Source organism: Elgaria multicarinata, chromosome 20, assembly GCF_023053635.1.
Source record: "Elgaria multicarinata webbii isolate HBS135686 ecotype San Diego chromosome 20, rElgMul1.1.pri, whole genome shotgun sequence".
Taxonomy (NCBI): domain Eukaryota; kingdom Metazoa; phylum Chordata; class Lepidosauria; order Squamata; family Anguidae; genus Elgaria; species Elgaria multicarinata.
The window spans coordinates 10075248-10089152 of NC_086190.1; the positions used below are offsets into that span (position 1 = coordinate 10075248).

Consider the following 13905-nt stretch of genomic DNA (forward strand, 5'->3'; position numbering starts at 1 on the left):
GCTCCAGCTGAGAGCCCCCTCCCTCCTGCTGCCAACTGTAACTGCTGAACTTCACAACTAAGATTGTAGTGCCTGAATTTGCTTTCCTTTCCCCCCTCCTCCTCCTCCCTCCCAATCCCCTTTCCTTTTGTGTCATGTCTTTTAGATTGTAAGCCTGTGGGCAGGGACTGTCAAGGAATACTTTTGTAAGCCGCCGTGAGAGCCTTTTTTGGCTGAATGGCGGCATAAAAATCCTTAAATAAATAAATAAATAAATAAATAAAAAGGGGAGGGTCATCTGGCTGACCACGCCTCTTGGGAAAGTAGATTGGTTGCCTGGTTCATGTTTCCTCATTGGGGGCTCATGGATGGGGAGACAGCTGGGAATCTCTCCCTTGCGTTGGCCTGAGATACCCATCAGAGCTTAGGGAAGCTGAGGGGAAGAGCACGGCTCGAATCACAGGTGTAGGACCCATGAACTCAGCACCTGCACTGCCCCAATGGAAGATCTAGAGGAGGAAAGGATACAGGATGCTCCACACAGATCTGCATACCCACCCAGTCACCAGGAAGGGCAGCCTTTTCCAGAGTCATTGAAGAAGACATAGTGGAAACATGGGTTAGCAGAGAGGAGGTGCAGACTAACACCTAGAGTGTCAGCACAAGTCTTTAAAACAGCATCAGCTCCCCTCTCCCCACCCCTCCAAAGCAAGAAACACCTCTCTAGAGCTCAATCTTGCTGGCCAGAAGCAAACAACGTTCAGACGTTTTTCTGCTTTGCAGGTTTGCAATCTCCTGGCCAACTAGATTGCCTTTCCCCAGATGTTGTGTCATTTAACTCACCGATCTTCCGAAAGTGGATCGGGGCCCAAGGTTATTTGCAAAAGCACCAAGCTCTTGCTGTTACAAGGCAGAGCCTCCTGCCGCTGACATGCTTTACGTACCTATCCCACACGTGCGGCAGCATACACGCTTGATTTCATACTCCCAGTCTTCGCAGGCAAATGCTTCCTGGTGGAGCAGCAGCTGCGTTGCAAGGAAAAGGTGAAAAACCTTTCAGAAAAGGAAGAAGAAAGAGACTTTGTTGGTGCTATGCTCAGCAAAACGCATCTCGGCAATCATTCTCGGGGGATTTATCCCATCCCCTAAAACAAGGGTGGGCAACCTTCACTGTGATGAGAGCTATATCTGCCAATCACAAAACTGCAGCCCCTCCTCTTTCTACCCATTATTATTATTACTATTATTACATTTATATCCCACCATTTTCCTCCAAGGATCATAGAATCATAGAATCATAGAATAGCAGAGTTGGAAGGGGCCTACAAGGCCATCTAGTCCAACCCCCTGCTCAATGCAGGAATCCACCCGAAAGCATCCCCGAAAGATGCTTGTCCAGCTGCCTCTTGAAGGCCTCTAGGGTGGGAGAGCCCACAACCTCCCTAGGTAGCTGATTCCACCGTCGCACTGCTCTAACAGTCAGGAAGTTTTTCCTGATGTCCAGCTGGAATCTGGCTTCCTTTAACTTGAGCCCGTTATTCCGTGTCCTGCACTCTTGGAGGATCGAGAAGAGATCCTGGCCCTCCTCTGTGTGACAACCTTTTAAGCATTTGAAGAGTGCTATCATGTCTCCCCTCAATCTTCTCTTCTCCAGGCTCAACATGCCCAGTTCTTTCAGTCTCTCTTCATAGGGCTTTGTTTCTAGACCTCTGATCATCCTGGTTGCCCTCCTCTGAACACGCTCCAGCTTGTCTGCGTCCTTCTTGAATTGAGGAGCCCAGAACTGGACGCAATACTCTAGATGAGGCCTAACCAGGGCCGAATAGAGAGGAACCAGTACCTCACGTGATTTGGAAGCTATACTTCTATTAATGCAGCCCAAAATAGCATTGGCCTTTCTTGCAGCCATATCGCACTGTTGGCTCATATTCAGCTTGTGATCTACAACAATTCCAAGATCTTTCTCGTTTGTAGTATTGCTGAGCCAAGTGTCCCCCATCTTGTAACTGTGCATTTGGTTTCTATTCCCTAAATGTAGAACTTGGCATTTATCCCTATTAAATTTCATTCTGTTGTTTTCAGCCCAGCACAAGGAACCCAAGGCAGCGTACATAACCCTCCTCCTCCTCTCCAGGTTATCCTCACAACAACAACCCTGTGAGGTAGGTTGGTGCTGAGAGCCTGTGACTGGCCCAAAGTCACCCAGTGGGTTTCCAGGGCCGAGCGGGGACTAGAACCCAGATCTCCTGACTCCCAGTCCAACCCTCTAGCCACTACACCACATTGCTTTTCCTTATATGGAGAGCCTGGGGAGAAACGCATGATTTTTGGGAGACGCTCTGCCTTTTCTCCTTTCCTCCATTTACACTGGTGTTTAGATTTGGGTTTGGTCTATGTCAGAGGCGCCTCGCTTTGATTCACTCCTCTCCTGAATGTGTCCAATCAGCTGGATTCAGTTCTAGATTCATCCAAGTCCAAAGCACTAGTCAATAATATTTTTTTAAACTGAGAAAAAAGCAACGAAATAATCTTGGTGTGATTATATGCATGAATTCAGCAAATTTTGTTTTGTACGGGGTTATCTATGCAACGTGCACCTGCGAATACACACTACCTCCCGCTCCAATCTTGATGGTAATGTATGTGTAGGCTGGCTCTTAATGTCCCATGGCAGTCACAAGGCAGCTGTTTGGCCCAGTTGCTGTTTCCAAACAAGGCTATTATTTAGTTCTGCAAAAGATATGATTACTCGGAAGTTAAAAAAATTTCCTACTCAGGAAAACCAAAACCAGCACTACCCGGAGCCACTTCCTAAAGTCACAGCATTACAGACGTAGTGGGTCATTTTGGTCTGTTCATAATTCCATGAAAGGTTAGTTAACTTGGCATTTATCCCTATTAAATTTCATCCTGTTGTTGCTCAGGCCTGTCCTCCAGCTGGGAGGGTGGGTGGGCAGCAGAGAGACGGGATCTACACTGCTGCTTTAAAGCGCTTTGAAAATGTTTTGAAACCTGTATATGCAGTGTGTCCTGGGCCCCAACAGTTGTCAAAACTGTTATAAAGCGCTTTAAAGTGCTTTAAAGCAGTAGTGTAGATCCTGCCCTGGTGGGTGACTTACAATCATAGGGCCTTGCTAGACCAGGGGTTAGCAGGGTGCGAGGTCCATGCGCGTCCCTGTGCGTCCAAATGATGCACAGGGGATCCCGGCCTCAGCCAGGGCTCAAGCCGTCCTGGCACCGCGCTAACCAGAACCACTTGTAGCGCGGTTCTTCCCGCGGTCTCGGCCTCAGGCCGGGACCGCGGGTGCATGGACCGTTCCGCCGCTTTCCCCAGCTACTTACGCACCAGTAGCCGGGAAAAGCGGCAGACGGGCCGCAGCGCTCCCGCCCCCCTTCCCCCTCCACGACCTCCCCTGGCCTCCGATCCCCCTCTGTCCCCACATCCATGTCCCGCTGTAAGAGCCAGAGTAACGCCATTAGCTCTAAGCGAGAGAGACACGTAGCAAAAGCAAGAGATACATGCATAGAACAGAGCTATTGTTCGCCAGAGGGGGGAAGAGTTAGCAGCATAGACTAGAAGGAATGTAGAAATAGCAACATATTAAGCTAAGATAAAACGGGCATGCGTAGTATAGACAAATGCTGACCACCAGAGTGTTGTTTACTTCGAGGTATAAAAAGTGACCGCACCCTACACCTTTTGTCCGGTCTGCTATATGCTTCCGTACCCTGTTTTGCAAAGCAGATAATCAATAAATCGATTTCAATTGGCTTCCACTTTTGCATGCTGGCTGATTTCTTGGGGCTTCAATGGTCTTCGCCCACAGGAGAAAGAACATGTTTTCTAACACCGCCACCCTTCCTGTCCTCACCTGCTGTGTCCCGCTGCCGCCGCCAATATCCCCAGTCGGCATTTCCTGTTGTCGCCATGTGCGGCCTGGACGACAGGGATCGTTTTGACTAAAACCCGGAGTGGATTCACTACCACCCTGATATCGGAGCCACCAGCCTCCGCTGGTTGAACCTATGCAGTTAGTCTGAAGTGAGCAGCACTAGGTTCAGTGGAACGGACTCCCAGAAACCTAGGCATTCAGTGGTAGGCTCTCTCTCTCCATGCTTCATTGTGAGATTTTATTAATCTCACAATTAATTTTATTAATCTTTTGTTACGAAGGAGTTTTTAACTAGGGTGTTTGTGCCTTTGACTATGAGCTTTATCACACCAGCATTATACTGTGCAATCACTGCGAATTGCGTGCAAAGGACTCCAAAGTTTTCCAGTTTATAATCTGCTCTGATTGTGAAGTGCTCCCCTGCTTTAGTTGTGCTATAAAGCCAAAAGACCCGACCTATTTTGCTACTAGTTTTGGAGCGAATCATTTGTAGTTTTCAGAGTGGCCACTGGGGGTGCAGGAGCAGGATTGGATACTTTTAAGCCTCAACTTAAACAAATGCTTACATCTGCGTAAGTTTTAAAGATAAAGACATCAAAATTGGCACAGTAATAGATATTAAGGAGAGCTTTAAGCATACCAAATTTGAATCAGATTGGGTCATCCATTGATTTTTAATGATTTTTTTACATTTCCCCTCTTAAACCCATTTCTTGGTATGCAAAGGATCTTATGAGCACTGCTGCCCGGGGTGTGATTTAGCTAGCAACAACAATGACAACTTAGCGCTGTAGGGGATAATTCAAGGGAAACGGGAACATGGGATGAAGCTATATAAGTAATAGAAAAGAAATGGATGGATCCTCCTTGTGGGCAAGGATATGGGAGCTGCCGTTATGAGGTCCTGCACTTCAAAATTTACCACTCCACCACTGAGGACCCTCTCAGTGGGTCCACTCCCACTCCCCCCAAAAAGAACCTGGAGTCAGGACTCAACAGAAGAACTGGAGGAGTGAGCCTCCTCTAATCTCCTCCTTATGATTTTAACATAAATCCATGCAAAGACATCTGACTGAAGCAAATCCATGCAATGCCACCCACGCCAAATCATAAATTATTATTATAAAACACATGCAATCCTATGCAGAGTTCCCGGAGAACACCTGCCCCCCGCCCCGCCCCGCTTTGAACACAGGAGGAGTTACTTCTGAGTAATGCACAGAACGCTGGAAAGTGCTTCCCGTTTTTACAAGAAGGGTGGGATGGGATTCAGAACGGATGCTGTACTTCTGCTTTCCCACAAGATGGAGCTCAGCGCCTTGTCTATCAAACATGAAGAAGAAGAAGTAAACAAAGATATGACCTCTGCAATGGGGAATTCCTGGAGTGAATTCAGGGAAAGCAGTCACTAGTCCTGTGTCAGCTTAAACACAAGCAGCCTTATGGCTTCCATACTTCCTGCTCCTAAAACTCACTTAGAATCACAGAATCATAGAATAGCAGAGTTGGAAGGGGCCTACAAGGCCATCAAGTCCAACCCCCTGCTCAGTGCAGGAATCCACCCTAAAGCTTCATCACATGCATCATGTATTATTTTTTCAGCTGGATAATAGATATATTCACAGATGGTGCGTACGTGCGTAAGAGAGAGAGAGAGAGAGAGAGAGAGAGAGATGTAAACAGCGGTGCTAAAAACCCATGAAATGTAAACAGCAGCAAAGCCAACAACTGCGTACAGTGGAGGAACCACGACCACACCATCACTGTTCATATCATTTTACAAACTGTGCCATGGTTCTGAATAATCCCAAAGTGATTAGGAACAAATTTCCCGTTAAATCCTAGTTCAGCAATTCCATGTTTGAGTCCTTGACTTTTTTGCTTGTTCGTTTTGTCGACTTCAAGGCCATTGAGGGAGGGAGAAATATTCTTCCCCTGGCTTTCTGCAACGTTGCCATTTTAGGGCTTTGATTTGTCGGAAAATCCACGGCTTTCTCAGCCTTCTAGGGATATGTGGAGTGTCTCCTGGCTGGGGAGGGAGAGCTTTGGCTGCATGGCTGCCCTAGAAGAATTGACTTTTTTGTCTTTTCTGACAGGGAGTGGGTACTTCTGCATTGTGGACATCTTAGGAGTTGAGAAGTGAAAAACACTTTGACCAGAATGTTATCAGATGGCCTGGCAGGAAAGGTCCCTTTGGGGTTGTAAAAGATGTTGTCATTTCAGAACGCCTACCACAAGATCTTGTGGAAGTGAGATTCATATCAAAGCCACAGTGGGATCGAGCACGCTATCCAACAGTCCATTGTTAGAGCAGTACGACAATGGAACCCATGACCTAGGGAGGTGGTGGGCTCTCCCACACTAGAGGCCTTCAAGAGGCAGCTGGACAACCATCTGTCAGGGATGCTTTAGGGTGGATTCCTGCATTGAGCAGGGGGTTGGACTGGATGGCCTTGTAGGCCCCTTCCATCTCCACTATTCTATGATTCTATCATGTGGCTCCCATGTCATAGGATTGGGATATAGTTGGGGAAGATCTCTTGCTGAGGAGGAAACAACCCTTGTCTTCTCCCAGCTAAGTCTGCTTGGGCATTAAGATCTTCAGGGGAGATGCTTCTCTTGGTCCCATTGCTGATGGAAGCACAGTGAGTGGAGACATGAGACAGGGCCTTCTCAGTGGCTACTCCCAGGCTCTGAAACTTCCTACTGAGGGAGGCTGCCCCCTCTCTGTTGTCCTTCCACTGGCAGGCTAAGGTTATTTTTATTATTATTATTCAGACAGGCCTTTGGCATACAAGCTGGTCTGTGGCAGAAGGTGTTTTTTTAATTGTTTATTCGTTTTGTATGGGTGTTGTTAATTTAATTGTCTTTATGTGATATTTTAATTGCAATTTTGTTTTTTAACCTGTGTTTTGTTAGGAGCCTTGAATGCCTTTTGGGGTGGGGGGGGCAGAAACAGGGGGAGATATATAAAAAAAATAGGCTTGGCTGGAGAATCCGCAGCCTTCAGTGACATTTGGCTGTCTGGATGCTGCAGGCTGCCCCTCCAGGGATTGCTTCCCCTCCCATTTCCTGTGTGTGGGAGAGGTAGATAGGAAGAGGGGATGGCCGTGGGGCCGGAAAGGGCAAGAGTGCTGCAATCCTCCCATTGGGGGCGCTAGGTCCTCCAACCATCAACCACCCATCCCAATTGGCTGCCCCTGTGCATCAACACCCTTGCACAGGAAAATGCTACTCCCCCACTAGCCCACTAACGGCAAAGGATAATGAAGCTCTGTTGGTTAGCGATATGTTTAATTTCTTTTTATCCCATTGTGTTCATTCCGATTTTCGTTTAATATTACTCATTTCTATACAGCCCAATAATTCACACACACATACACACACACACACACACACAAATACAAAACATTATAAACATTATAAAACAACATTATAATAAAACATGGTCTAAAACATTTTAAGACATAAAATTTCAAACAATTAAGGGGAGCAATCCTATGGCCTCTAGACAGTGTGTGTGTGTGTATCCATAGGATCGTTGGGTTCCTTGTAGGGACGTGCTCCGCTTCTCCTCGGACCGGAGAAGCAGGAGCGGATCGGGGGGGGGGGGCTTCGCCTCCACTTAAGGCGGAGGCGAAGAGGATCGGGGGAGCCGCAGAGTGTTGCGGAGCGGATCGAGGTGAAGGCGGATCCTTTGCCTCGATCCGGAGCTCCGCAAAAAAGGTAAGGGGGGTTGGGTTTACTTGGCCCTGCCGCTGTCGCTGCCGCCCGTGTGGCAACGGCGGCAGAGCCAGGCAAGGGGGAGGGGGGGTCTTACCTGCATCCATCCCGCAGCTGCTTCAACGGAGCTCGAGGACTCAAACAGGAAGACGAGTCCTCGGGCTCCGTTGAAGCAGCCACGGGTCCGCGGACGGATGGAGGTAAGGGAAAGGAGGGAGGGGGGTTTACCTGGCCCTGCCACCGCCGCCGCCTGTGCGGCGACATTGGCAGAGCCAGGTAAGGGGGAAGGGGGTCTTACCTGTGCCCGTCGTGGCCCATCCCAGCTTCACTAGAGCCCGTGGCCGGGACGGACACAGGTAAGGGGGAGGAGGGAGGGGGGCCTTACCTGGCGCCACTCCCCCCCATTGCAGAGCTCCAATTCGGAGCCGGAGCTCCGCAGTGGAGCAGAGCAACCCCTAGGCGGATCGAGGCGGGGCGGAGGCTGGCGAGCCCTCGGGCGCGAAGAGGATCGGGGGCTCCGTGCACATCCCTAGTTCCTTGGCTGTGAGATCAGAGACCTGGGAGCCAGAAAACCACACTCCCTGCACCTTCCTCCCCCTGATAGCCAGTGCAGAGAGTACCGTGCCAGTTACCAGTCCACACACAGAAAACAGACAAGGAGAAGGGGGCTTTCCTGGGGGCAGGGAGGGGAGGAAACCAGGATGGCTTCAGGATGCCGTTCCCTATGGCTACCCCAGCTTCCTTTCTTCCCCTCCAAGGCATCACTGTTAGACAGGTGAAATCGCCCTACGCCTGTCTAGCAGTAATGCAGGGAGTCTGGAGCATGGAGGCAAAGATCACTTCTGCTGTCCTCTTGCCCTGCATTGGATACTCACCAGCCTCCGGGTTTGGAGGCTGCAGACTATCCACCTAGAATTGTGCCTTAAATAGCTAAAAACAATTTCAATACACAGTTTCAATAACAGTCCTGTTCAAGTCAGCTGACGTAAGTGCCCCCATCATATGCTATCAAATGCCTGCAAGAAAAGGGCAGTCTCAACCTAGCGCCGAAAAAATGACACATTGGCACCAGGCAGGCCTCAGTGAAGCACTCGTTCCCCAGTCAAGGGGGCCAACACTGAGAAGACCCTCTCCCTTACTGCCACCTTCCAAGGCCTCCCTCAGAGGAGGCACTTGGAGAAAGGCCCTAGATGTTTATCGTAGTGTCTGGGTACAACTAACAGTGCAGGTAATGCAGTCCCAAGCCATATAATATCGCACAATGCTTAAAAATCATTTTTTAATAATAATCAGCTTAGAAACAGGGAGGTAGGAAGTTGATAGCTATGTCAGCGGATGAGCACTCCTGTACTATAAAGATGGGTACAACTGGTGAGTGTTCACTTCTCAGGGTGCTTATTTTGAAAAATAATATGGCTTTAAAAGTACAAAGAACGGCACAGAGCAGAGAGGGAAGCTCAGTCAGCCACCACCGCAGACGTCACAGGCAGGAGCCAATAGGTGTCCGTGACAACCACACAGAATCCAGGCTTGCAATCTACGCACTAGCAGAGGAAAAAGGTCTTACTCCTCCGCCTCTGAGCCACATTATTTTCCACCACAACAAAAGAACCGCACAGAGGAAGTATGTCTGGATCCTACACACTGACTGAGTAACGTTGGTGTCATGGTTGCATTAAAAGAAGATGCACACACTCACACACTAACCCCTAACAACTAATTTGGTGAATCCAGCAGGCCTTAGCATTTGTGTTCTTGAAGATCAGACCCTACACTAGGGTGACCATATGAAAAGGAGGACACGCCTCCTGTACCTTTAACAGTTGTATTGAAAAGGGAATTTCAGTAGGTGTCATTTGTATCTATGGAGAACCAGGTGAAATTTCCTCTTCATCATACCTGTTAAAGCTGCAGGTGCCCTGCCCTCTTTTAAATCTGGTCACTCTAGTAAAGCTCCTGCAACTTGAACTGTTGTGATGAAGAGGGAATTTCACCAGGTTCTCCATATATATAAATGACACCTGCTGAAATTCCCTTTCCTATGCAACTGTTAAAGATACACACACACACACACTTTTCATGCCATGTTGGGAGAATCATTTTTGAAACTCTTGGGAATTTCAAAAGTAATCCATAGTCAGGCACACCAGGGCACTGTCCAGAGACATGTGTGCTTTCAGACACCCCCAAGTAGCACTTGGGATATTGCCATAATCTTGAAAAGCAGTATTATATTTCTCATGTTCATACAACCTAAAATAAGCTGCATTTTCACATCCTTGGCCTGTCAGACAAAAACACTCTAAAGCTGCAGCCCTAGAGCCACTAGGGTGACCCTATGAAAAGGAGGACTCCTGCACCTTTAACAGTTGTATTGAAAAGGGAATTTCAGCAGGTGTCCTTTGTATGCATGCAGCACCTGGTGAAATCACCTCTTCATCACAACAGTTAAAGCTGCAGGAGCTATACTAGAGTGACCAGATTTAAAAGAGGGCAGGGCTCCTGCAGGTTTAACTATTGTGATGCAGAGGGAATTTCACCAGGTGCTGCATGCATCCAAAGCACACCTGCTGAAATTCCCTTTTCAATACAACTGTTAAAGCTCCAGGATTCCATACGGTCACCCAAAGACCCACTTATCTGGGAATATGCCTCGATTATTATTATTATTATTATTATTATTATTATTATTATTATTATTATTTTATATAGCACCATCAATGTACATGGTGCTGTACAGAGTAAAACAGTAAATAGCAAGACCCTGCCGCATAGGCTTACGTTCTAATAAAATCATAATAAAACAATAAGGAGGGGAAGAGAATGCACCAAACAGGCAGTAACTGGATGTGCTTTGGAGTGCAGGACTGCACTGACAGCTGATTATTCCATAACCTTTTCCCTGATGCTCCCTAAGTCAACGAAGCTAAAACAAATGCGGGGATTGCCAAAACCTCTGTGCAAAAGACTCCAGGGAGCCTGGCTTGCAATTCCACGGCGGGAGCAAACAGAGGCCGACAGTCACTGCCAGTAGGGAAAACATTTTCACTTTCCTCTTCTGTTACTGGAACTGCAAGAACCTAAAGCAAACAAATGGAATTTGCGAACTAGCCGCGCCCAGCACTGCTTGCTCCCTACTAAGCTTTAGTTTGCAGCTGATCGCTACACTACTGCTTTAAAGCGCTTTATAACAGTTTTGACAACTGTTGGAGCCCAGGACTCAGAGCTCCACCACATACAGTTGTCAAAACTGTTATAAAGCGCTTTAAAGCAATAGTTTATTGTTGACCTACAAAGCTTTTCACGGTCTAGCTCCTTCCTATCTCTCCTCTCTCATCTCACACTATCGCCCCGCTCGTGCTCTTCGCTCCTCTGATGCCATGTTTCTCGCCTGCCCAAGGGCCTCTACTTCCCTTGCTCGGCTTCGTCCATTTTCTTCTGCTGCCCCTTACGCCTGGAACGCTCTTCCAGAACATTTGAGAACTACAAGTTCAACTGCATTTTTTAAAGCTCAGCTAAAAACTTTTTCTTTTTCCTAAAGCTTTTAAAACTTGATTTTGTTCTGACTTTATACTGCTAGTTTTACCCTACCCTGTGCCTGTTTACCCTACCCTGTGCCTGTTTGCTTTCTCTTCCCCTCCTTATTGTTTTATTATGATTCTATTAGAATGTAAGCCTATGCGGCAGGTTTTGGCTATTTTATTGTTTTGCTCTGTACAGCACCATGTACATTGATGGCGCTATATAAAATAATAATAATAATAATAATAATAATAATAATAATAATAATAATAATAATTTATTTATATAGCACCATCAATGCACATGGTGCTGTACAGAGTAAAACAGTAAATAGCAAGGCCCTGCCGCATAGGCTTACATTCTTATAAACTGTTGCTTTTAATAACTGTTGTTTTTAAATGGATACTGTCGTTTTTATGTTTCTGATGGTTTTTAAATTTTGTATTCTTTTTAATGTTTACTGTTTTAAACTTTCGTAAACCGCCCAGAGAGCTTCGGCTATGGGGCGGTACATAAATGCAATAAATAAATAAATAAATAAATACAACAACAACAACAACAACAACAACAACAACAACAACAATAATAATAATAATAATAGTATATCAACCAGCCATGCACCTTCCACTGGCGTTCCTAACCATGGGGGTTAGGAAGTGGCTTTGCAAGAGCCTGACAACCCCACCCATGATGCACGGACTCCTCTCCTCTCCCCCGCTCCCAGGTCGCCCCGCTGCACCCACTTGGCCCAATGCGATCCGACTTACCAGGTACATGGTCCCGATAAAGGCCTCCAGCAAGGTCCCGAAGTCCATAGAGCCAGCGGACGGGTGGAGGTCGCGGCGGGGCTCTGCCACGGCCGGGCATTGGCCTCCCTCCCAGGGCCTCTCCGGCTCCGGCCGAAGGGAGCCAGGAAGGGGGAAGCGCAGGCAGCTCCGGCTCGCTGCTGCAGAACCAGGGAGCGCAACACCGAAAGTGAAACAGGAGTTCCCAGAAACGGTGCCGGGGCTCGACTTCACGTGGCCGCGATCGCGCAAGGCTGGGCTTGCCTTGCAGGTGAGCCTTCCCCTCCAGCGCCTCCCCCGCCGCCCGGCTCGCCTTCCCCGGTGCCGCACAAGCGGCGGCGGAGCTCTGTGAGAGCGCAGCCAGGAGTTCTGCTCCGTTTGCGAGAGAGGAAGCAGCTGCCAAGCAGCCCTGACCTGCGGCCGAAAAGTACCTGGCAAGGCAATCCCAGCTCAAGCGCGGCGTGGAAGAGGACACGCGAGGGCGAGGGGTGGGTGGGGGTAGAGCTGGGGAGAGGCGCCATCTGTCATAGCTCAGGGCGAGAGAGTGTCCCTGTTTGGCATGCAGATGGGCCCAGGTCTGAGCCCCGGTTTCTCCAGGTATTTAATTATTATTAAATACTAATACTGAGAGGCCACCAGTGAGGGAGGAAGCAGCAGCCAGGCACCTCTCCATCGTGCCTGGGTCCAGCTCCAGGTGAGAGCCCCCTCCCTCCTGCTGCCAACTGTCTCTGCAGAGGCCACCAGTGAGGGAGGAAGCAGCAGCCAGGCACCTCTCCACCGTGCCTGGGTCCAGCTCCAGCTGAGAGCCCCCTCCCTCCTGCTGCCAACTGTCTCTGCAGAGGCCACCAGTGAGGGAGGAAGCAGCAGCCAGGCACCTCTCCACCGTGCCTGGGTCCAGCTCCAGCTGAGAGCCCCCTCCCTCCTGCTGCCAACTGTCTCTGCAGAGGCCACCAGTGAGGGAGGAAGCAGCAGCCAGGCACCTCTCCACCGTGCCTGGGTCCAGCTCCAGCTGAGAGCCCCCTCCCTCCTGCTACCAACTGTCTCTGGAGAGGCCACCAGTGAGGGAGGAAGCAGCAGCCAGGCACCTCTCCACCATGCCTGGGTCCAGCTCCAGCTGAGAGCCCCCTCCCTCCTGCTACCAACTGTCTCTGCAGAGGCCACCAGTGAGGGAGGAAGCAGCAGCCAGGCACCTCTCCACCGTGCCTGGGTCCAGCTCCAGCTGAGAGCCCCCTCCCTCCTGCTGCCAACTGTCTCTGCAGAGGCCACCAGTGAGGGAGGAAGCAGCAGCCAGGCACCTCTCCACCGTGCCTGGGTCCAGCTCCAGCTGAGAGCCCCCTCCCTGCTGCTGCCAACTGTCTCTGCAGAGGCCACCAGTGAGGGAGGAAGCAGCAGCCGGGCACCTCTCCACCGTGCCTGGGTCCAGCTCCAGCTGAGAGCCCCCTCCCTCCTGCTGCCAACTGTCTCTGCAGAGGCCACCAGTGAGGGAGGAAGCAGCAACCAGGCACCTCTCCACCGTGCCTGGGTCCAGCTCCAGCTCAGAGCCCCCTCCCTCTTGCTGTCAACTGTAACTGCTGAACTTTGCAACTAAGATTGTAGTGCCTGAATTTGCTTTCCTTTCCCCCCTCCTCCTCCTCCCTCCCAATCCCCTTTCCTTTTGCGTCATGTCTTTTAGATTGTAAGCCTGTGGGCAGGGACTGTCAAGAAATACTTTTGTAAGCCGCCGTGAGAGCCTTTTTTGGCTGAATGGCGGCATAAAAATCCTTAAATAAAATAAATAAATAAATTATTATTATTATTATTATTATTATTATTTATAAAGCACCATCAATGTACATGGTGCTGTACAGAGTAAAACAGTAAATAGCAAGACCCTGCCGCATAGGCTTACATTCTAATAAAATCATAATAAAACAAGGAGGGGAAGATAATGCACCAAACAGGCACATTTATTATTATTATTATTATTATTATTATTATTATTATTATATTTATTTGTATCCCGC

General features: G+C 48.9%; 1 protein-coding gene across 1 annotated transcript in view; it reads right to left on the bottom strand.

The window, feature by feature from the left end:
• Positions 1 to 12093, bottom strand: part of TNFRSF14 (TNF receptor superfamily member 14) — a 29937-nt gene extending 17844 nt beyond the window's left edge. Inside the window, exons 1-2 of the mRNA XM_063145536.1 lie at positions 11885 to 12093; positions 924 to 1032 (exon numbers count right to left, since the gene is read on the bottom strand). Coding sequence (XP_063001606.1) covers positions 924 to 1032; positions 11885 to 11932 — 157 coding nt within the window. The 5' untranslated portion in view covers positions 11933 to 12093. The remainder of the gene's footprint in view (positions 1 to 923; positions 1033 to 11884) is intronic.
• Positions 12094 to 13905: the final 1812 nt, after the last annotated feature.